The sequence below is a fragment of the Gorilla gorilla genome, chromosome 17, assembly GCF_029281585.2.
Source record: "Gorilla gorilla gorilla isolate KB3781 chromosome 17, NHGRI_mGorGor1-v2.1_pri, whole genome shotgun sequence".
NCBI classification, from domain to species: Eukaryota; Metazoa; Chordata; class Mammalia; order Primates; family Hominidae; genus Gorilla; species Gorilla gorilla.
In genome coordinates this window covers 90,826,647-90,851,610 of record NC_073241.2, presented here as the reverse complement: position 1 = coordinate 90,851,610, position 24,964 = coordinate 90,826,647, and the positions used below count along the sequence as shown (strand labels likewise).

The following is a 24,964-nucleotide window of genomic DNA, read 5'->3' as shown; positions in this document are numbered from 1 at the left end:
GGCATTTGGGTTGGTTCCAAGTCTTTGCTATTGTGAACAGTGCTGTAATAAACATACGTGTGCATGTGTCTTTATAGTAGAAAGTTTTATAATCCTTTGGGTATATACCCAGTAATGGGATTGCTGGGTCAAATGGTATTTCTGGTTCTAGATCCTTGAGAAATCACCACATTGTCTTCCACAATGGTTGAACTAATTTACACTCCCACCAACAGTGTAAAAAAGCATTCCTATTTCTCCACATCCTCTCCAGCATTTGTTGTTTCCTGACTTTTTTAATGATCACCATTCTAACTGGCATAAGATGGTATCTCAATATAGTTCTGATTTGCATTTCTCTAATGACCAGTGATGATGAGCTTTTTTTCATGTTTGTTGGCTGCATAAATGTCTTCTTTTGAGAAGTGTCTGTTCATATCCTTTGCCCACTTTTTGATGCAGTTGTTTGTTTTTTTTTTTCTTGTAAATTTGTTTAAGTTCCTTGTAGATTCTGGATATTAGACCTTTGTCAGCTGGATAGATTGCAAAAATTTTCTCCCATTCTGTAGGCTGCCTGTTGAATTTGATGATAGTTTCTTTTGCTGTGCAGAAGCTCTTTAGTTTAATTCAATCCCATTTGTCAATTTTGGTTTTTGTTGCCATTGCTTTTGGTGTTTTAGTCAAAGCCTTTGCCCATGCCTATGTCCTGAATGGTATTGCCTAAGTTTTCTTCTAGGGTTTTTATGGTTTTAGGTCTTATGTTTAAGTTTTTAATCCATCTTGAGTTAATGTTTGTATAAGGCATAAGGAAGTGGTCCAGTTTCAGTTTTCTGCATATGGCTAGCCAGTTTTCCCAACATCATTTATTAACTAGGAAATCCTTTCCCCATTGATTGTTTTTGTCAGGTTTGTCAAAGATCAGATGGTTGTAGGTGTGTGGCATTACTTCTTAGGCTTCTGTTCTGTTCCATTGGTCTATATATCTGTTTTGGTACCAGTACCATGCTTTTTTGGTTACTATAGTCTTGTACTATAGTTTGAAGTCAGGTACTGTGATGCCTCCAGCTTTGTTATTTTTGCTTAGGATTGTCTTGGCTATACAGGCTCTTTTTTGGATCCATATGGAATTCAAAGAAGTTTTTTCTAATTCTGTGAAGAAGTCAGTGGTAGCTTAATGAGGATAGCATTGAATCTATAAATTACTTTGGGCAGTATGGCCATTTTCACGATATTGAGTGTTCCTATCCATGAGCATGGAATGTTTTTTCATTTGTTTGTGTCCTCTCTTATTTCCTTGAGCAGTGGTTTGCAGTTCTCCTTGAAGAGGTCCTTCACATCACTTGTAAGTTTGATTCCTAGATATTTTATTCTCTTTGTAGCAATTGTGAATGAGAGTTCACTCATGATTTGGCTATCTATTATTGGTGTATAGGAATTCTTGTGATTTTTGCACATTGATTTTGTATCCTGAGACTTTGCTATAGTTGCTTATCACCTTAAGGACATTTTGGGCTGAGATGATGGGGTTTTCTAAATATACAATCATGTCATCTGCAAACAAAGACAATTTGACTTCCTCTTTTCTGATTCAAATACCCTTTATTTCTTTATCTTGCCCAATTGCCCTGGCCAAAACTTCCAATACTGTGTTGAATAGGAGTGGTGAGTAAGGGCATCCTTGTCGTGGGCCAGTTTTCAAAGGGAATGCTTCCGGCTTTTGCCCAATCAGTATAATATTGGCTGTGGGTTTGTCATAAATAGCTTTTATTATTTTGAGATACATTCCATCAATACCTAGTTTATTTAGAGTTTTTAGCATGAAGGGGTATTGAATTTTATTGAAGGGCTTTTCTGCACTATTGAGATAATCATGTGGTTTTTGTCATTGGTTCTGTTTATGTGATGGATTACATTTATTGATTTGCATATGTTGAACCAGCCTTGCATCCCAGAGATGAAGCCGACTTGATCTTGGTGGATAATCTTTTTGATGTGCTGCTGGATTCAGTTTGCCAGTATGTTATTGAGGATTTTCACATCGATGTTCATCAGGGATATTAGCCTGAAATTGTCTTTTTTTGTTGTGTCTCTGCCAGGTTTTGGTATCAGGATGATCCTGGCCTCATAAAATGAGTTAGGGTGGAGTTCCTCTTTTTGTACTGTTTGGAATAGTTTCAGAAGGAATGCTACCAGCTTCTCATTGTACCTCTGGTAGAATTCGGCTGTGAATCTGTATCATCCTGGGCTTTTTTGGTTGGTAGGCCTCAATTACTGCCTCAGTTTCAGAACTCGTTATTGGTCTATTCAGGGATTCGACTTCTTCCTGGTTTAGTCTTGGGAGGGTGTATGTGTCCAGGAATGTATCCATTTCTTCTAGATTTTCTAGTTTATTTGCATAGAAGTGTTTATAGTATTCCCTGATGGTAGTTTGTATTTCTGTGGGATCAGTGGTGATATCCCCTTTATCATTTTTTATTGTGTCTATTTGATTCTTCTCTCTTTTCTTTTTTATTAGTGTGGCTAGCAATCTATCTATTTTGTTAATCTTTTCAAAAAACCAGCTCCTGGATTCAGTGATTTTTTTGAAGGTTTTTTGTGTCTCTATCTCCTTCAGTTCTGCTCTGATCTTAGTTACTTCTTGTCTTCTGCTAGCTTTTGAATTTATTTGCTCTTGCTTCTCTAGTTCTTTTAATTGTGATATTAGGGTGTTGATTTTAGATCCTTCCCACTTTCTCCTGTGGGCATTTAGTGTTATAAATTTCCCTGTAAACACTGCTTTAGCGGTGTCCCAGAGATTCTGGTATGTTGTTCTGGTTTCAAAGAACCTTATTTCTGCCTTAATTTAGTTATTTACCCAGTAGTCATTCAGGAGCAGGTTATTTAGTTTTCATGTAGTTGTGTGTGTTTTGAGTGAGTTTTTAAATCCTGAGTTCTAATTTGATTGCACTGTGGTCTGAGATACTGTTTGTTATGATTTCCATTATTTTGCATTTGCTGAGGAGTGTTTTACTTCCAATTATGTGGTCAATTTTAGATTGGTGATGTCGTGCTGAGAAGAATGTATATTCTGCTGATTTGGGGTGGAGAGTTCTGTAGATGTCTATTAGGTCTGCTTGGTCCAGAGCTGAGTTAAAGTCCTGAACATCCTTGTTAATTTTCTATGTCATTGATCTGACTAATATTGACAGTAGGGTGTTAAAGTCTCCCACTATTATTGTGTGGGAGTCTAAGTCTCTTTGTAGGTCTCTAAGAACTTGCTTTATGAATCTGGGTGCTCTTGTATTGGGTGCATATATATTTAGGATAGTTAGCTATTCTTGTTGCATTGATACCTTTACCATTCTGTAATGCCCTTCTTTGTCTTTTTTTTTTTTTTTTTGAGACGGAGTCTCGCTCTGCCACTCAGGCTGGAGTGCAGTGGCACAATCTAGGCTCACTGCAAGCTCCGCCTCCCAGGTTCACGCCATTCTCCTGCCTCAGCCTCCTGAGTAGCTGGGACTACAGGTGCCCAGCACCATGCCTGGCTAATTTTTTGTATTTTTAGTAGAGATGGGGTTTCATCGTGTTAGCCAGGATGGTCTCGATCTCCTGACCTTGTGATCCACCCACGTTGGCCTCCCAAAGTGCTGGGATTACAGGAGTGAGCCACCATGCCTGGCCTCTTTGTCTTTTTTGATTTTTGTTGGTTTAAAGTCTATTTTATCAGAGACTACGATTGGAACCCTTACTTTTTTTTTTTTTGGTTTCCATTTGCTTGGTAAATATTCCTCCATCCCGTTATTTTGAGCCTGTGTTTGTCTTTGCATGTTAGATGTGTCTCCTGAATACAGCACACTGATGGATCTTGACTCTTTATCCAATTTGCCAATCTGTGTCTTTTAATTGGGGCATTTAGCCTGTTTACATTTAAGGTTTATATTGTTATGTGTGAATTTGATCCTGTCATTATGATGCCAGCTGGTTATTTTGCCCGTTAGTTGTGGCAGTTTCTTCATAATGTCAATGGTCTTTACAATTTGGTATGTTTTTGCAGTGGCTGGTACCAGTTTTTCCTTTCCATATTTAGTGCTTCCTTGAGGAGTTCTTTTAAGGCAGGCCTGGTGGTGACAACATGTCTCAGCATTTGCTTGTCTGTAAAGGATTTTATTTCTCCTTCACTTGTGAAGCTTAGTTTGGCTGGATTTGAAATTCTGGGTTGAAAACTCTTTTCTTTAAGAATGTTGAATGTTGGCTCCCACTTTCTTCTGGCTTGCAGGGTTTCTGCAAACAGATCCACTGTTAGTCTGATGGGCTTCCCTTTATGGGTACCTGATCTTTCTCTCTGGCTGCCCTTAACATTTTTTCCTTCATTTCAACCTTGGTGAATCTGACAATTATGTGTCTTGGGGTTGCTCTTCTTGAGGAGTATCTTTGTGGTGTTCTCTGTATTTCCTGAATTTGAATGTTGGCCTATCTTGCTAGGTTGGGGAAGTTCTCCTGGATAATACCCTGAAGAGTGTTTTCCAACTTGGTTCCATTCTCCCCGTCACTTTCAGGTACACCAATCAAACGTAGGTTTGGTCTTTTCATGTAGTCCCATATTTCTTGGAGGCTTTGTTCATATGTTTTCATTCTTTTTTTCTCTAATCTTGTCTTTATGCTTTTTTCATTAAGTTGATCTTCAATTTCTGATATCCTTTCTTCCACTTGATCAATTTGACTATTGATACTTGTGTATGCTTAACGAATTTCTCATGCTGTGTTTTTCAGCTTTATCAGGTTATTTATGTTCTTGTCTAAACTGGTTATTCTAGTTAGCAATTCCTCTAATGTTTTTTCAAGGTTCTTAGCTTCCTTGGATTGTGTTAGAACATGCTCCATTAGCTTGGAAAAGTTTGTTATTACCCACTTTCTGAAGCCCACTTCTGTCAGTTTGTCAAACTCATTCTGCATCCAGTTTTGTTCCATTGCTGGTGAGGAGTTGTGATCCTTTGGAGAAGAAGAGGCATTCTGGTTTTTGGAATTTTCAGCCTTTTTGTGCTGGTTTTTCCTCATCTTCATGGATTTATCTACCTTTGGTCTTTGATGTTGGTGACCTTTGGATGGGGTTTCTGTGTGGATGTTGTTTTTGTTGATATTGATGTTATTCCTTTCTGTTTGTTAGTTTTCATTCTAACAGTTAGGTCCCTCTGCTGCAGGTCTGCTGGAGTTTGCTGGAGGTCCGCTCCAGACCCTGTTTGCCTGGGTATCACCAGCGGAGGCTGCAGAACAGCAAAGATTGCTGCCTGATCCTTCCTCTTGAAGCTTCTTCACAGAGGGGCACCTGCTAGATGCCAGCTGGAGCTCTCCTCTATGAGGTGTCTGTGGACCCCTGCTCAGAGGTGTCTCCCAGTCAGGAGGCATGGGGGTCAAGGACCCAATTGAGGAGGCAGTCTGTCCCTTAGAGCTTGAGTGCTGTGCTGAGAGATTCACTGCTGTCTTCAGAGCTGGCAGGCAGGAGCATTTAAGTCTGCTGAAGCTGTGCCCACAGCCACCCCTTCCCCCAGGTGTTTTTTCCCAGGGAGATGGGAGTTTTATCTATAAGCCCCTGACTGGGGCTGCTGCCTTTCTTTCAGAGATGCCCTGCACAGAGAGGAGGAATCTAGAGAGGCAGTCTAGGTACCGCGGCTTTGCAGAGCTGCGGTGGGCTCTGCCCAGTTTGAACTTCGTGGTGGCTTTGTTTACACTGTTAGGGGAAAACTGCCTACTCAGTCCTCAGTAATTGTGGACCCCCCTCCCTCCACCAAGCTCCAGTGTCCCAGGTCGACTACAGACTGCAGGGCTGGCAGCGAGAATTTCAAGCCAGTGGATCTTAGCTTGCTGGGCTCCATGGGGGTGGGATCCACTGAGCTAGACCACTTGGCTCCCTGGCTTCAGCCCCCTTTCCAGGGGAGTGAATGGTTCTGTCTCACTGGCATTCCAGGTGCCACTGCGGGTAAAACAAAACAAAACAAAACAACAACGAAAACAACTGCAGCTAGTTCGATGTCTGCTCAAACAGCTGCCCAGTTTTATGCTTGAAACCCAGGTCCCTGGAGGCGTAGGCACCCAAGGGAGTCTCCTGGTCTGCTGGTTGCAAAGACCATGGGAAAAGCGTAATATCTGGGCCAGAATGCACTGTTCCTTACAGCACAATCCCCCATGGCTTCCCTTGGCTAGCAGAGGGAATTCCCTGACCCTTTGCACTTCCCAGGTGAGGCAACGCCCCACCCTGCTTCAGCTCGCCCTCCCTGGGCTGCACCCACTATCTAACCACTCCCATTGAGATGAGCCAGGTACCTCAGATGGAAATGCAGAAATCACCTGCCTTCTGCATTGATCTCGCTGGGAGCTGCAGACTGGAGCTTTTCCTATTCAGCCATCTTGCCACAACAGTGTCCTTTGAAGAGCAGAAACTCTTAACTTTGATGAAGTCTTACTTTTTCTTTGGTAGGTTGGGATTCTGATGTAATATGGAATACATCTTTGTCCAATCAGGATTACAAAGATTTTCTCCTAAGTTTCCTTTTAGAAATTTTATAGCTTTAGGTTTTTACATTTAGGTGCATGATTCATTTTGAGTTTTTTTGTGGGGGTATAATTGAGGTTTATTTCTTTATTTTTTTGCAAATGGTATCCAATTGTTCCAGCATCTGTTGAAAGCACTAGCGTGAGTTTTTAATTATTATTGAAATTCTTTTTAAGTAAGTTACTTAAGACTTTTAAACTCTCTAAGATTATTGTCTCCCTCACTTCCACATTTAAAATGGAAACAAAACATTGCCCTCAATTGTCTAAACTTTATTATTTATTTAATTATTTATGTACTGACACAAACTCTTGCTTATGTTGCCCAGGCTGGTCTCAAACTCCTAGGCTTAAGAGATCCTCCCACCTCCATCCCAAGAAGCTGCAACCACTCTGCTCAGCTCTTAACATTTAAATTGCCCACACTTGATATATGAGTTTTGGCTTTTCCCTCTTGAATAGTTTGTGTCCTTTTTATTTTAAATATCAAATAATTATTTATTTCCGTATTCATAATAGAAAATAAAAAAGTAATAATATCTGAGAACCCAATTTCCAAATTCAAGAAGTTTCTTCAAGTTAGAGGATACAAAAACAAAAAGCCATTATATCCTTAAAAACTGAGTCATGAAAATTATGGCACAAAATAGTAATGAAACTTTAATTACTAATTAAGGAGGATTAAGTATTCCCTTCTTTGTTCTCACAGCACACTATTATACTTCCTTTATAGCTTTTCTTTTGTATTACAAATATTTCTTTCTGTGTTGATCCCACTCCCCATACTCAAGGGCAAAAGCTGTGACTTAGTCAGATTTTTATTCCCCAGTGCCTAGCAAAACCAGAAACTCAAAGGGTAGCAAAAACCTAAAAAAATTGTTACATTGAACAGTGCAAAAAGTTTCCCAATGTGAGTATTAACGTTTACTGGTTGAGTGATAGTATATGCAGATTTTATTAATGTATTTCAGTAATGTAAGATGCACAGTTTTTCATATTTTGATATTTTAGAAATAGCGTTGCTTCTCCAATTGATAACACCTTATAAGTGCTCTAGTGTCAATGGGAGGCAAAGGGATCTTTCTAAGCAGTAGTTGTTACTGCCCATGCAAGCCAGACCTAGTCAAAGCTGTCCATGTTGTACTTTAGGGGAGTTCTACACATTGTTGGTACTGCACATGTTGAGCTTTATTGCCTTCTAAAATGTCTTTTTTTTTTTTTAATTATTATTATACTTTAAGTTTTAGGGTACATGTGCACATTGTGCAGGTTAGTTACATATGTATGCATGTGCCATGCTGGTGCGCTGCACCCACTAACTCGTCATCTAGCATTAGGTATATCCCCCAATGCTATCCCTCCCCCCTCCCCCCACCCCACAACAGTCCCCAGAGTGTGATATTCCCCTTCCTGTGTCCATGTGATCTCATTGTTCAATTCCCACCTATGAGTGAGAATATGCAGTGTTTGGTTTTTTGTTCTTGCGATAGTTTACTGAGAATGATGATTTCCAGTTTCATCCATGTCCCTATAAAGGACATGAACTCATCATTTTTTATGGCTGCATAGTATTCCATGGTGTATATGTGCCACATTTTCTTAATCCAGTCTATCATTGTTGGACATTTGGAGGGGAGGAGCCAAGATGGCCGAATAGGAACAGCTCCGGTCTACAGCTCCCAGCGTGAGCGACGCAGAAGACGGGTGATTTCTGCATTTCCATCTGAGGTACTGGGTTCATCTCACTAGGGAGTGCCAGACAGTGGGCGCAGGCCAGTGGGTGCGCGCACCGTGCGCAAGCCGAAGCAGGGTGAGGCATTGCCTCACTTGGGAAGCGCAAGGGGTCAGGGAGTTCCCTTTCCGAGTCAAAGAAAGGGGTGAGGGACAGCACCTGGAAAATCGGGTCACTCCCACCCGAATACTGCGCTTTTCTGACGGGCTTAAAAAACGGTGCACCACGAGATTATATCCTGCACCTGGCTCCCAGGGTCCTACGCCCACGGAGTCTCGCTGATTGCTAGCACAGCAGTCTGAGATCAAACTGCAAGGTGGCAGCGAGGCTGGGGGAGGGGCGCCCGCCATTGCCCAGGCTTGATTAGGTAAACAAAGCATCCCGGACGCTCCAACTGGGTGGAGCCCACCACAGCTCAAGGAGGCCTGCCGGCCTCTGTAGGCTCCACCTCTGGGGGCAGGGCACAGACAAACAAAAAGACAGCAGTAACCTCTGCAGACTTAAATGTCCCTGTCTGACAACTTTGAAGAGACCAGTGGTTCTCCCAGCACGCAGCTGGAGATCTGAGAACGGGCAGACTGCCTCCTCAAGTGGGTCCCTGACCCCTGACCCCCGAGCAGCCTAACTGGGAGGCACCCCCCAGCAGGAGCACACTGACACCTCACACGGCAGGGTATTCCAACAGACCTGCAGCTGAGGGTCCTGTCTGTTAGAAGGAAAATTAACAAACAGAAAGGACATCCACACCAAAAACCCATCTGTACATCACCATCATCAAAGACCAAAAGTAGATAAAACCACAAAGATGGGGAAAAAAACAGAACAGAAAAACTGGAAACTCTAAAAAGCAGAGCGCCTCTCCTCCTCCAAAGGAACTCAGTTCCTCACCAGCAACGGAACAAAGCTGGATGGAGAATGACTTTGACGAGCTGAGAGAAGAAGGCTTCAGACGATCAAATTACTCTGAGTTACGGGAGGACATTCAAACCAAAGGCAAAGAAGTAGAAAACTTTGAAAAAAATTTAGAAGAATGTATAACTAGAGTAACCAATACAGAGAAGTGCTTAAAGGAGCTGATGGAGCTGAAAACCAAGGCTCGTGAACTATGTGAAGAATGCAGAAGCCTCAGGAGCCGATGCGATCAACTGGAAGAAAGGGTATCAGCAATGGAAGATGAAATGAATGAAATGAAGCGAGAAGGGAAGTTTAGAGAAAAAAGAATAAAAAGAAATGAGCAAAGCCTCCAAGAAATATGGGACTATGTGAAAAGACCAAATCTACGTCTGATTGGTGTACCTGAAAGTGATGGGGAGAATGGAACCAAGTTGGAAATCACGCTGCAGGATATTATCCAGGAGAACTTCCCCAATCTAGCAAGGCAGGCCAACGTTCAGATTCAGGAAATACAGAGAACGCCACAAAGATACTCCTCGAGAAGAGCAACTCCAAGACACATAATTGTCAGATTCACCAAAGTTGAAATGAAGGAAAAAATGTTAAGGGAAGCCAGAGAGAAAGGTCGGGTTACCCTCAAAGGGAAGCCCATCAGACTAACAGCGGATTTCTCAGCAGAAACCCTACAAGCCAGAAGAGAGTGGGGGCCAATATTCAACATTCTTAAAGAAAAGAATTTTCAACCCAGAATTTCATATCCAGCCAAACTAAGCTTCATAAGCGAAGGAGAAATAAAATACTTTACAGACAAGCAAATGCTGAGAGATTTTGTCACCACCAGGCCTGCCCTAAAAGAGCTCCTGAAGGAAGCGCTAAATATGGAAAGGAACAACTGGTACCAGCCACTGCAAAATCATGCCAAAATGTAAAGACCATGGAGACTAGGAAGAAACTGCATCAACTAACGAGTAAAATAACCAGCTAACATCATAATGACAGGATCAAATTCACACATAACAATATTAACTTTAAATGTAAATGGACTAAATGCTCCAATTAAAAGACACAGACTGGCAAATTGGATAAAGAGTCAAGACCCATCAGTGTGCTGTATTCAGGAAACCCATCTCACGTGCAGAGACACACATAGGCTCAAAATAAAAGGATGGAGGAAGATCTACCAAGCAAATGGAAAACAAAAAAAGGCAGGGGTTGCAATCCTAGTCTCTGATAAAACAGACTTTAAACCAACAAAGATCAAAAGAGACAAAGAAGGCCATTACATAATGGTAAAGGGATCAATTCAACAAGAAAAGCTAACTATCCTAAATATATATGCACCCAATACAGGAGCACCAAGATTCATAAAGCAAGTCCTGAGTGACCTACAAAGAGACTTAGACTCCCACACATTAATAATGGGAGACTTTAACACCCCACTGTCAACATTAGACAGATCAATGAGACAGAAAGTCAACAAGGATACCCAGGAATTGAACTCAGCTCTGCACCAAGCAGACCTAATAGACATCTACAGAACTCTCCACCCCAAATCAACAGAATATACATTTTTTTCAGCACCACACCACACCTATTCCAAAATTGACCACATAGTTGGAAGTAAAGCTCTCCTCAGCAAATGTAAAAGAACAGAAATTATAACAAACTATCTCTCAGACCACAGTGCAATCAAACTAGAACTCAGGATTAAGAATCTCATCAAAACCGCTCAACTACTTGGAAACTGAACAACCTGCTCCTGAATGACTACTGGGTACATAACGAAATGAAGGCAGAAATAAAGATGTTCTTTGAAACCAGTGAGAACAAAGGCACAACATACCAGAATCTCTGGGATGCATTAAAATGTCTTTAAATATATTATATTATGATTTGGCATTGAAACAAGATTTATTGTTTAGGGAGAATGGCATGGAAACAGCGGCATGGAGTGAATCTAACATTGGTGAAACAAATTTGTCTAACTGTGCCTACAAGAGTACTTTATAGACACTAAACTAAGAAATAAGAAAGTATTGTATTATTTAAATTGGCAAGAACTGTTCTTAAATGACCCATAAGACAATGATGAGATTTATAATTCATGACATCTCAGATTTGATGAAATATAGAATTTTTGTTCTTTGTGACCTGCCTAAGAAGAGAATGGACTCTAAACAATTGCTTCTTGTTGTCGTAAGACGGAAGATATGCAGAAGACTAGAAAATGGTACATCATGCTCATTCAGAATAAAGAACATCCTGAAAATTGTATATTTCAAGTTATACTTCAAGCATTTAAGAGACTGAAAATCGATTGATTGATTACTTAAAAGCTAAAAAGACCCAAGGTACCGGGTAGTAATCAGTGTGGTTTCCTGAAGACCCAATTCTATCAATTCAACTCAATTCCTCTTTTTGAAAATGTATGTGCTTCTTAGACAAATAATGGCCTAAGGGAAATAAATCAAAAGCAGAACTTTTGTTTCAATTTTATATGACATTATTAATGACAAAGTGGGAAGATGGGCATGGAGCAGACATCTGAGTGAATGTTGTTGCAAAGGCGTAGACTGAGCTGTCAGTGGCCTCTAAAGTATTTATTATATGTGATTTGTCCATCTACCCAACTTATTGACCTTTTTCTTAATTCCATTTTCTGGCAGCTCATAAGTTCAGAAGAGAAATCAAAGTGACCTTGGCAAAATTGATATGTATTTTGATTAAACATGGATATCGTTTTAGTAATGACAGTGAAAAACAGTACTCTGTCTTAAGAGGCTTCATCTTTTCTGCAGGTAAGGGAGCTGAAGAAAACACATTTTGAGATTTATTTCAGAGACAGAGTTGTTACAGGTAATAGACTTTTTAAAACAAATGGCTTGTAATACAGTCTAAACTATATTGTGGTAATCTAACATAAATTAATATTTTATTATTTAGAATTATCTCAGACATTATTTTAAGACATAAGATAACATTTAAATATTGAGAATCCCAAAAGTTCTTTTTCTGGTTGCTTAATTGTTTGAATAGAGTTTTTGTACTAAAGAAACAGTAAAGCTGGTTGCGGTGGCTCATGCCTGTAATCCTAGCCCTTTGGGAGGCTGAGGCAGGAGTACCGCTTGAGCTCAGGAGTTTGAGACCAGCCTGGAAAACATAGGGTGACCTTGTCTCTACAAAAACAAAACAAAACAACAACAACAAAAATAGGTGGCCATGGCATGATCATGGCTTACTGCAGCCTTGACCTCTTGGGCTCAAGCAATCCTTCCACCTCATCCTCCTGAGTAGCTGGGACTACAGGCTGCAGTGAGCCATGAGCATGCCATTGCACTCCAGCTTGGGTGACAGAGAGAGACCCTGTCTGAAACAAACAACAACACAAAAATTAGGTGGCTGTGGTGGCACATGCCTATAGTCCCAGCTAGTTAGGATGGTGAGGTGGAAGGATTGCTTGAGCCCAAGAGGTCAAGGCTGCAGTGAGCCATGATTGTGCCAACGCACCCCAGCTTGGGTGACAGAGTGAGACCCTGTTCAAACAAATAAACAAAAAAAAAAAAAAAAAAGAAAGAAAAAACCCAATAATTCAAAAATTTGAGCATTTCCCTTATTTACGGTTACTAGTTATGGTTAGCAATGTATTATTGTTTACTTGAGGCATGCCACATAGTAGGGGAACCTATGACATATACCAAAATAGTATTGTTATTTTAATCACCTATTATAATTCTAGCATGTGTTATTAATTCTCAAAGAATGAGAATAAGAAATTATAGTATTTTAATTACATCTAGATTTATTTGATGATTTAGAAGTCAATCTCAGCCTTTTTCATTGTTGTCAAGGTCATTGTTTACAGGATAGAAAGATTTCTGGTTGGTGGAATTCTGGATCCTTTGCTGTGATTCTGTTCCTTTGCTGTGATTGATTGCATCTTAAATAAATACAGAACAAACATATGAACTGGTCCCTTATTCCCTTCTGAAGCAGTGTTAATTCAGTTCTATCAAATAGCATAGAAAAAAGTTATTATAAACACACATTAACTTGAGTTACATTTTAATGTTATAACTGTGGTTTTTGTCAAGGTTGTCAGTGGCTTCCATGTTCCTAAAGTCTGTGGTGAATTCCTGATGTTCTTATTTGACCTGTAGCAGCGTTTGTCACAGGTGATCACTCCATCCCTTGGAAGCACGTTCTTCATGCCTTCAGCACACTGCACTTCCTCCATTATCCTCCTGCCTCCCTGGTCGCCCCTCAGTCTCCTTGCCTGTCCTTACACTTCCCCTGACTTCTTCATGTTGGGGTGCCTCAGGGCTCGTTTCACTGTCCTTTTTCTGTCTATGCTCAGTCCCTTGGAATCTCATTTGTTTTATTTGCTTTAAGTACCATCTATATGCTTATGATTCCCAGATTCATATTTCCAGTGCAGGACCCTTCTACAAACTCCTCACTCTTATAACCAAAGCCATGACACGTCTCTAGTTGATGTCTAATAGACTCTACAAATGTCACATGTATGTCCAGAACTGAATTCCAATACTTGTCACCCCTGCCACCTGCTCTACTTGCAGACTTCCCTGTCTCAGTTAATGGCAATTCCATTCTTGTTGCTCGGTTGACTCTTCTCTTTCTTCCGTATCCTCATCCACGTTTTTAGGAAATCCTGTTGGCTCTGCTTTCAAAATATGTACAGATTCTGACCACTTCTTATCACCTCGATTCCCACTACTTAGGTGAAACCCTCATCATCTCTTACCTGGATTATTGCAATAGCTTCTCAGCTGGTCTCCCTCTTTCTGTCCTTCTCTCCTTAAACTCCCCCGACCTCAACACAGCCTACTGAGTATTTATAATGAAAACCGAGTCATGTCATACATCTGTTAAAAATCCTTCAGTCATTTCCCACTTTACTCAGAGTAAAAACCAAAGTCCTTATAGTTAGCTTATATGGTCCTAAATGATCTGGCTCCTTTGTTACTTTTCAGACCTCATCTCCTAAGAGTTCCCCCCTCCACTCAGCCTTATGACACCACTGTTGCTGTTCTTGAAATACAACAGGCATGGTCCCACCTCAAAGCCTTTGCACTGGCTGTCCTTTTGCTTGGAACACCTTCCTCAATAGTTCATGCCCATTTCTTCTCTCTAGGACTGCCACGTGTGCTTTTCACAAAGAGTCATTTATAGGGCATCTCCCACACTGTCAACCTGCTTAACTCAGTGGTATGACTCTGCTCACTGTAAGTCTTTGCGTAAATGCCACTTCTCTGTGATACCAGTCCCAACCACCCAATTTACTTATTTAATTTTATTTTTCTATAAGTTATTGGGGTACAGGGAGTATTTGGTTACATGAGTAAGTTCTTTAGTGCTGATTTGTGAGATTTTGGTGCACCCATCACCTGAGCAGTATACACTGCACCACATTTGTAGTCTTTTATCCCTTGCCCCTCTACCACTCTTCCCTCCAAGTCCCCAAAGTCCACTGTATCATTCTTATGCCTTTGCGCCCTCAAAGCTTAGCTGCTACATATCAGTGAAAACAGAATATGTTTGGTTTTCCATTCCGGAGTTACATCACTTAGAATAATAGTCTCCAATCAGCTGGGTGCAGTGGCTCATGCCTGTAATCTCAGCACTTTGGGAGGTTGAGGCGGGCAGATTGCCTGAGCTCAGGAGTTCACAACCAGCCTGGGTAACACAGTGAAACCCTGTCTCTACTAAAATACAAAAAGTTAGCCATGCGTGGCAGTGTGCCCCTGTTGTCCCAGCTACTCGGGAGGCTGAAGCAGGAGAATTGCTTGAACCTGGGAGGCAGAGGTTGCAGTGAGCTGAGATTGCGCCACTGTACTCCAGCCTGGGTGACAAAGTGAGACTCTGTCTCAAATATGAATAATAATAATAATAATAATAATAATAATAATAATAATAATAGTCTCCAATCTCATCCAGGTCACTGAAAATGCTGTTAGTCCATTCCTTTTTATGGCTGTGTAGTATTCCATTATATATATTTACCACAGTTTTTTTTAATCCACTCTTTGATTGATGGGCATTTAGCCAACCATCCAATTTAAGTTTGAAATCATCTTAGCTTTCCTGGCCTCACTTATTGTGTTCTGGTCTACTTCCTGGCTTCCCCTCCCATATCAGTTATTACCTTCTAATAAACTACTTTAGTGACTTGATGTTTTGATTGTCTTCTTCCCTTGCTAGAATGTAAACTCCATGAGGGCAGAGATTTTTGGTTGTTTTATTTACTCTGTATTAAATGCCTGTAACAATATCTGGCACATAGGTGGCACTCAATAAATTTGTTGAGAATATCATCTAAAATTAATGTATTTCATTAGATATATATTTACTATGGAGTTAAAGGTTCAATTTTTAAGAAGTTTTATCTTCTAGTGAGTATATCCATATGTGCTTTATGTCACAGAAAGAATTGATAGCTTATCTTGGTACCTTATAAAACAAAGGAATTTCAAGTGATAACAGCCATTCAGCAGCTATGTTTGATAAAGCTTTTTCAAGTTTAATTAGAATTTACAGATCTTTGAGAAGCAATTAAAAAACCCTTGCATGTTATTTATTGATTCATAAATAATATTATGGCTTACTTTATTGTTAGGTATAGTATGCTACAATGCATGTGTTATTCAAGTGCAAATGTTGATCAAGTCATTAACATCATTAGAAAGTTAAGCTACAACAGTTTTTTAAGTGGCTGGGTAGAAGGAATGTATTTAGAAATATATTTATAATATATTTTTATCATGACCTGGTACCTTTTCAGTAAAATGATGGCACAGCCAGTGTTTTCATGTAAACATAAGGGTTAAGAGGTTTTCTGTGTGTTTTTTTTTTAAATAATAGGAAAGCGCTTTTATCAGAGGATTTGAAGCAACGCATATCAATAATACAACAGTCCTTACTAGCATTTCATAAACATTCAAAGCACCCATGAAAGTGGTTTAGAAAAAGGAGTTGGATTACCTTCTTCACAGTTATGATACCAACTTGGAAATTGGGATCTGTGCTAATGTCAAAGGCATCTGCACCATCTCCATCCACAATAGTATATTTCATCTCTGCATTGATGCCTTCATCCAAGTCCTTGGCAAACACTCTCCCGACAGTGGAGCTAATTGGAGCTGATTCCAACACACTCATCTGGTAATGTTCTACGAAGAAAAGCCAGGACACGCATTCTTGATAATCCGTCACTATAAAAAATGCCTCATCATTATCATATCAGGAGTGCTGTGCAACATATCTTTTTTTCTGGGTTCAAAAAGTAAAACTTGAGTTTTTACAGATAAAAACTAAGGTCCAGAAAGGCTGAGCAAACGGTCATACAGGCCATAGCCTGTATTGGATGTTCAATAAGGAGGAGTCAAAAAAGCTTGAGTAGAACAGGGTGAAAGCAAAACGACTTAGTCCTAGTGACTGTAGCTTGAGTGGTAGGAAGTACCTTGGATTCAAATCTTTTAGTGCTTCCTAGTGAACTGAAGTATTTCCTTAAATTGCAGTTCCTTCTGAGAGTGATAAAGTAAACACTGTGGTCACAAAGTGTGTATTTATTCTGTTTACGCTTCAAATGTCCATCTTTTTTTCCATGGCCTGGCCTGTGTGCTGAGTGCCTGTCTCTAGGACCACCTGCTCAGAGGTCATGGAGATCAGTGATCTATAATGGGGGGGCAGCCGTGGAGAGCAAGCTCCATCAGCTCCATGTGCTGCCCCTCAGTGTGTCCTTACACCCCAGACTGCCCCGGCCTGCCTCTCCATGGACAGACCCTTCATGCTTCTTGTTTTCTTATTCCAGAATAAAATGCTAAAAAGGTTCTCACATATGTAAGAAGCTCAGAGTTGGTCATCTCCTTTTGGACATGATATCCTGAGCTCACAATTAAATTTAGTTCACTTTCATCTCCATGAATTCGTATTTTTACCAACTTACTCTTTCTGGGGCTCAACTTTTTGACGTTTTTTGTTGTTTTGTCAATCATAATGTGACTGACTAAATAACAAAGAAAAATCACACAATCACATTTTCAATATGCATGTGTTCCCTTTTATTCTAATATGCTTTGTAAGCTATAGCCTCGGGTGTGAGGGCTCAAGTTTCACAAAGATTCAGGGAGGTTGACAGCACCCAGCCAGCTCACAGCACCCTGCCTTGCACAGGAGAAGAAATGATGCTTGCTCTTTACAAATATGAGCCAGGAAATCTTTAAAGTTTGTACTAAGCTGGCAGGGAATTGGATTTCATGATCTCTTTCCATTTAGTTCCAAAGTTGTTGATGGATTACACTTTGCTGTTGCAGAACTTTTGGGAAAAACAAGCATCTGCCTACAATTTTCCTCATCCCAATAAAGCTATGTTATACGTTTAAACATCTACATACAATTTCTACATGATACATTATATTATAAATAAATAGCTTGAGATCTTGATGTTTCATTATATTTGGTTCTATTAAAGGTGGCTTAGCTTGTTCAATGTAAAATAGTAGGTGTATCATTTTGTCAACATTCCATAATCAGTTATAGTAATATTTGTGAAAAAGAAGCAAAATGGAATTCCTACAATGAAGACTCATTAGAGTAATTAGGCATAAGAGTATAGCCAAGATAGGTTTATGGAATATCAAGGTCATCTAAACTTAGTTTTAGCAAATAGATGGGGAACTATTTAATGAAGAGAGAATGCAGAGTTTTAAAAGGTCAAAAAAGAGGACGCAGTGATAACGTGTGTAGAATGCATAGAGACACAGAGATGTAAACTTTTTTATATTTCTGTTTTGTCTTCCATGAAACATAATCCATGCTTCCACTCTATCCTGGAGTCTCCATTAAAACTATATTTTGAAAAAGTGACAACTCAAAATGTGTGCTTTAGAATGGTATTAGGATGTTGGTTTGGGGCTGGGTGTGGTGGCTCATGCCTGTAATATCAGCACCTTGGGAGCCTGAGGAAGGCAGATGATTTGAGCCCAGGAGTTCAAGACCAGCCTGGGCAACATGACAAAATCCCGTCTCTACAAAAAATATAAAAATTAGCTGGGCATGGTGGTGTGCACTTGTAGTTCCGGCTATTCAGGAGCTGAGGTGGGAGGATTGCTTGGGCCTGGGGGTTGAGGCAACAGTGAGCTGTGATTGCACAACTGCAGTCCAGCCTGGGTGACAGAGCAAGACCCTGTCTCAAAAAAAAAAAAAAAAAAAAAAAAAAAAAAAAAAAAAGATATTGGTTTGGGAGGCAAGACTAAAACCCCAGTAATCCTTGTATTGTGTTCTGCTATTGTGAAGCTGCCATGTTTGGGGTAACATGACTCCCGGCAATATGTCCGAATCCATCTACCTTTGAGCTATGTAATAACCTGAGCTATGTAATTAGCTGGTTCTACTGTCCCTTCTGCCTCCATCAGAGACACCTGTCTAGTGTCACATGTAAAAAGCCAAATAGTTCAAGGGTGTTCAAGAATTTATAGTCTATAGTGTGAGTAATATGAGCCCTTCATGAAGTAATGAAGATGGAACCCACAGAATCACCAAAGCAACACAAAGTCCATCCATGTGGCATTTCACAAACTGTTCTGTGATGCAGAATACGAATTCTGCACTGTTGGACCAAGCAACTTAGGAACTTACTTACTTGCACGCTTTGTGAAATGCTTATCTAGTATCCTGCTTTTTCCATCATGAATGCTCATGGGGACTTTGTGTATTCCATTTGCATGTAAATATTTGAGCTCTCCTGTGTTTACATAGATACAAGGGAAGGTTCGCTTGGTCTGGCTGATTCAAAATGCAAGTATTCATCTGACAGTCTGGCTAGTCTGGCTAGACTCTTCCCCCTTTTAGTTTAGTTTTTTTTTAAGCCCCGTTTCCCTAGCTAAGTGTTTCACCTGGAATTGCACTTCCTGCTCTCATTTCTCCCGCTGCTTCCTTCAGGCATCTGCTTCTCAAACTCATGTCTTCATTCCTGGGCTCTGTTCCACATTCATAGCTCTATATTTCCACTTTCCTTAAGGACATTCAACCTGATTGTCCTGCTGTCACTTCATATTCAAATCTGAATTTGTCTCCCTCCTTCACTGCCACTCGTTCCATTATGCGTCCTCTATTTTTATTAATAGTACAATCCTTCTCCCTGTCATCCAGAGTGAAAACATCGTTGTCATCTTTGACTCCACCCTCTGCCATGGTTCCCTTAGCCAGGAAATCAAGAGGCAGAAGTCCATGTTTCCTCATTTGTCCCATTCTACTCCTCCTGCTATTTCCTTAAGTCCTTAGCAGTTCAAGTCTGGACCACTCTAAATGCCTCCTAACCGACTCCCCTGCTCCTAGTCTCTGCCCTTGCCAACCCCTCCTGTACATGGCTACCAAATTAGCCTTTCTTTATGTCTCCCTCTTGCTCAAAAATTTTTCTATGGCTTCCACTGGAGATACAGCACATTTGAAAGAGCAGGTTTTAATTTTAGGAGTCTTTGAACGTAAAGTGACAGTGAAAACTTATTTCCAGGCAGCAGTTTTTTTTTCTTCCATTCAGGTTTTTACTCAAATGAGCTCCAGGATGGTAGAGACCTTGTTTTGTCTGTACACAGCTTTGTGTTCCATTCATAGAATAGTGCCTGGAATAAATATTTTTTGAATGAATAAATGAATGAATGACTTCCCCTTCTGGAATGTTTTCTTTTCTGCCTATGTAAACCTGTTATATTCTTTAGCCCCCTGTTGAAATCTCATCCTTCTGTGGAGGCTTCGTTCATCTCAGTGTATGTGAAGGCATCATCTTGCACTGTTCAAGTGGCACCAGGTACTACTACGGTTTAATTTTTCCTGTGTGTAGAATGTGTCCTCCCAAGTGGATTTGAAGCTTCACAAGGGCAGAGACAGGATTCTAAGCCTCTTGTGCCCTTCATGTCCAGGGGTCTCACCAAGCAAGTGCTTGGTACCTACTGGAGTGATTGGTGAAGATCGTCACATGGGCAGGTGTGTCCATCTACAGCTTTGGATATCAGTGAATGCATTCTCAATGGATCAATATTGCCCCCTGGGGGCAAAAATAGGTTTCCAGGGGTGTGATGAAAAAAATCTCAGCATTACTAGTTTGTGGCCCACTAAAGGTCAGTTTTACCCAACAAACCTTATTCCTTAGTATTGCATTTTATGTGGGGTGGGTGGGCGTGGCAATCAGGAAAGAAAGTCTAAAAAGATTCCACAGGGAGGAGAAAATGGAAAAATATGTTTGAGAAATCCTGGTTTAGTACTATGGGAAGCTGGAACACTGAAGGCAAATAGTTATGCGAGAATTGCATGATGAATGTAAGAAAGGAATCTATGGATAATTGAATTTAACGAGGAAACTCAAACTGGGCTTTCTCCCGCACCTCTGCAACAGATGCGTCCCTCTGGGCCCGAGGTCTGTGCTCTCTTGGGTTAGGTACTCACTCTGGGGAAAGCGGGGTGGGTTATCATTGACATCTGAGAGGGTGATGTTGACTGTTGTGGTCCCAGCCAATCCTCCAAGCTGCCCTCCCATGTCCTTGGCTTGGATAATCACTTCGTAATATTCTTTGGCTTCTCTGTCCATGTTCATGAGCGCTGTCCTAATTACACCTGGAGGATAGAAATGACTTTGTTTATAAAAATAAAACCACAGGTCCAGTTTTTAAAGATTGGTTTCTAGGTGTCTCCCTGGTGCACCGTTAATGCCTAGAAGTGAGGTGCAAGTCACCTGTGCTTTTAAATTTGAGGTAAAAAAATCTCAGCTTCAAAAACGGGCTGTACTGAAACCAGTGGTGAATGAAAACTTTTATTCCAGCAGGAAGAGCTCAGAGGGCTGGTTTCTTCTGGCAACATTACTGAAAATGAACAGGAGGTGGCAGCAATGTTTCTCTTACAGATCTGGGAAATTGTGGTCCAAGGCGATTTCAGACAGTGCTGTCTCACCGAGGAAAACTGGGGGCTTTGGGTTCAGAAAACAAAGCCTCATATGTCTACAGATCTGTGAATTTAGATAATTCTCCCTCAGTTTCTTCAGCCCCTAGAGCCCTCGTAGTGTGAATGGCTCTTCTTTAGGTAACTCATTCCTGCTTTTTCCTGCTTCCCTACTACCTGTAAGCAGGGTTGGAATTCTAATTGGATTTTCCTGTTGTTACATATTCATTCTGTTTTGTGACATTCTTCTGTTTACCTCTGTGCTTTTTACTTAATTTTGTGAGCTAGGACATGAAAGATGCTCTGTGAGCTGTTTATTTTTACCATGCATAACATACGAATTTCCCCAGAGAGCAAGCAGCAGATACGGTTTCATTTAAGAAGAGGGGCCTACACCACAATCCGTTGAAATGTGCTGTGATCCTGCCAAGCCTGTACAGTAATGTTTTATCTCCCTTTTAACCCTGCAACTTAAAAAAGTTGACTTCTCTACACTGTAGGCAAAGATTAAAGGCTTATTTACTACAGCTTTGCAACATGACTCTTGGCTAGATAGACCTTTTGCATGAAAATGGAAGGGACTGGGAATAATAATCCGTCCCCAGTTTACCCCTATAATGTATGTATTGCATTATAGTATAACATTCTCCAGTGATATATGCAGCATTTTCTTTTTTAAAAGGCCCCCCCATGGGCACAGCAATAACTCTCTGTTCATGTATTTTTGACCTTAACACTACAGATGCCCCCCGGGAGCTGTCAAAATAATGTAAGACTCTTCTTAGGATATAAAGGACACATTACCCTCTTCCTCCCTGCATTTTCCCTCCCTGTGGGCACCCTTCATCTCTTCATTCTCCCCCTTGCCCTTAGTAGAATTGTTAAAGTTACTGTTTTATAGAAGTCTCTAACTGCAATCTTTTTTCTTTCCTCCTCCTAATTTCCACTCCCTTACTACTTTTAGGATACAATTTTCTGAATGTCTGGTTTCCCTCAGGACTTCTGGGAAAAAAATTCGATCAGGTTGCTAATAATAGAAATGTATTTTTTCTTTTTCAAATAAAGAGGTGACTTTGAGTGTTCACCATTAACTTTATTCTGTGGCTGTAAGTTTCTTTACTCAAGTTCCTTGTTAATTACTCCTAGGTCCCATGTTTACCCTCATATAAAATGGAAGTAATAATACTTCCTATATCTTTTGCTAGTTTACAAGATTATTGGGAAGCTCAAATATGGCAACGTTTATGAAAGTATTAATAAGAGGGGAAGCCTGGCACAAGTATAGGATAATAATGATATCACAATAACTTTGCCAAGCTCAAACATATTAAATGAAATCTTTCATACATCCAAAGATAAATTCTGTAGTCAAAGCTCTCGGGTAAGACAGAAACAAATAAACAAAACACCAAACTCCTGTTTGTCTTTTCTGCCGCATTGCTCCTCGCCCATTCAGTTCTCTCCGATGTCCTCCCTGTGAGAGCTTCCCAATCAGGACCTGCCTTTTGGGGGCCACATCCCACCTGGTCTTTCCTCCCTCATCAAAACCTGTCTGCCCCAGCAGCCATTCATTTTGGACTTCTTCTCTGCTGAGTGCACAGTGGTTGGTTCAATAGAAAGAACATCAGACCACATGTCAAGAGACCTCTCTACACTAGATGAACTTTAGTAGCTCTCAATTTCCCAATTGCTCTATCTGTTAAGCAAATGGTGATGGACTGGATGATTCCCCCAAGGCTCTTTCCAGTTTCACAATCAATGCTTCTAGTTCTCTAATGACCCAGGTGAATGTGTCAATCCTCTTGGGTCTTCATGGGGTTATAAAAGACCTTAGTCCCTGGGAATAAATATAACCATAGGATTTTTTGAAGGCTATTGGGGAGTTATTTTGTGTGTGTTTGCGCAGAGGGGCTTTTTGCCTCTCCAATCAGACACTGCTCACTGTCTATGCATAGTGCTGCTCTTACCTGTCAGGGCAGTGCTAGTTTGCTCTCTTAATCCTAAAGCTAAGAGCAGTCTTCTCTGGTTAACACACTCCCTGGAGAGTCCTTAAAAAGGAGAGCTGGGTCCGTCATAGCAGCAGTTATAAATTATCAGGGAATAAACACCTCTGACTCGACCCTTGTATCAGATACCTGTTTTAGAGTCCACAGAAAAATATGGCTGGCCCTGAAGAATGCTGTACACCACCCTGGCACTGTTGCCGTAGGTCGGGTCATCTGCATCTGTGGCTGTCACTTGGATGACGGAGGTACCTGGGGAAGAGAAGAGGTAGAAACCTGTTCAAGTCTAATAGCTAAAGGCTGGATGCAATCCTGAGCGGTCCATCTTAAAGCATTTGCAAATGTGTTTGCTTCATTGAGAGAGTCCCCTTTCTAGGTCAAGCTTCCATAACTCCTATCTTGTACCTGTTTAGTAGGGATAAGAGTTATTTGTGCTTTAAATTCTGAATGACTGATAAGGACACAGCCTTTGGGCTCTTCATTGCTTTTTTTTTTTTTTTTAGATGGAGTCTCACTCTGTCGCCAGGCTGGAGTGCAGTGGCGTGATCTCAGCTCACTGAAATCTCCACCTCCTGGGTTCAAGTGATTCCCCTGCCTCAGCCTCCTGAGTAGCTGGGACTATAGGTGCGCACCACCACACCAGGCTAATTTTTTTGGTGTTTTAGTAGAGACAGGGTATTTAGTAGAGACGGGGTTTCACCATGTTGGCCAGGATCTCCTGACCTTGTGATCCACCTGCCTCAGTCTCCCAAAGTTCTAGGATTACAGGCATGAGCCACCGCGCCTAACCCTATTGCTCTTTTGATAATAACAAAACATTTCTCCCTTATGAAACAAATCTGTCTAGCTAATATTTTGTTTTTAAAGAATCAGAACTAAAAAACATTAATAGGCTTATTATTATTACTTGCTCTGGTTGATTCCAATGTCTGTGTAGCTTCCTGCCAGCCAAAGGGCTTGGTCGTCATTTTTGGTTGCTTTATAATTGGTGAGCTTCTCCTGTCATGCTCTCCTGTTCTGAATATATGTGTATCTACATGTGTGTGTGCATGTGCATACGTGTGTGTGTGTATATATATATATAGGAGGTGCTATTTGTGAAAATCAGCGAGTCACCACCTTACCCACAGGGGACATTTCTGGCACAGTGGCCACATAAGGTCCGTCCAGGAACTTGGGCTCATTGTCATTGATGTCTTGAATTTTGATGATGAACTCTGACTCGGGCTCCATTGGCCTGCCCGTCCGCCTGTCTAGGGCTTGAGCCCTTAGAGTATACTGGGCTCTTTCCTCTCGATCGAGCCTCTGAATGGCGTGGATGTCTCCAGTGGTATCGTCGATGGTAAACACGATGCCAGCACCTTCTCCCGAGAGGATGTATTTGATGGATCCGTCTCCCCTGTCCATATCTGAATGAAGCTGGGAGAGGAAAGCACCTAATTCTCATCATGAATGTCAACAGGTGTCAGAAAACACATTGATTTTCAGTTTGTTACAAACTTATAACCTCCCTTTACATAAGGAGATTTTTCAAATGTTTAATAAGTTTGTCGACAAAGAACTAGTATGCATTGGACACGATTGTATCAAGGAGTGGGTGTAGGTTGATTAAGTAAAATTTGCCATGTCCCATTCTGTATCCTGAACTTACCATTATTTAAACAAAATTCTTCTCCCTGATAAGTATGGAAAACAGGAACTCTGGAAAGTGAAGATCCCCAGTGTTAGAATAAGAACAAATTTAATAAGGAGGATTCTTGCCTTTCCACTTAAGAAAAATAAAAATAAAATGGATAAGCCTAAACGTGTTAAAATGAAGAAGTTGCCGTAAGTTTTGGAGTATCAAACAGTTTTATGACAATTCAAGTTGGCTGATAAGCTGATG

General features: G+C 40.7%; 1 protein-coding gene across 1 annotated transcript in view; it reads right to left on the bottom strand.

Annotated features, from left to right (window-relative positions):
• CDH20 (cadherin 20) overlaps nucleotides 1–24,964 on the bottom strand; it is a 222,361-nt gene that overhangs the window by 32,039 nt on the left and 165,358 nt on the right. The window contains exons 3-6 of the mRNA XM_004059490.5: nucleotides 24,204–24,498; nucleotides 23,212–23,331; nucleotides 20,588–20,755; nucleotides 16,130–16,317 (exon numbers count right to left, since the gene is read on the bottom strand). Of these exons, the coding sequence (XP_004059538.2) occupies nucleotides 16,130–16,317; nucleotides 20,588–20,755; nucleotides 23,212–23,331; nucleotides 24,204–24,498 (771 nt within the window). The remainder of the gene's footprint in view (nucleotides 1–16,129; nucleotides 16,318–20,587; nucleotides 20,756–23,211; nucleotides 23,332–24,203; nucleotides 24,499–24,964) is intronic.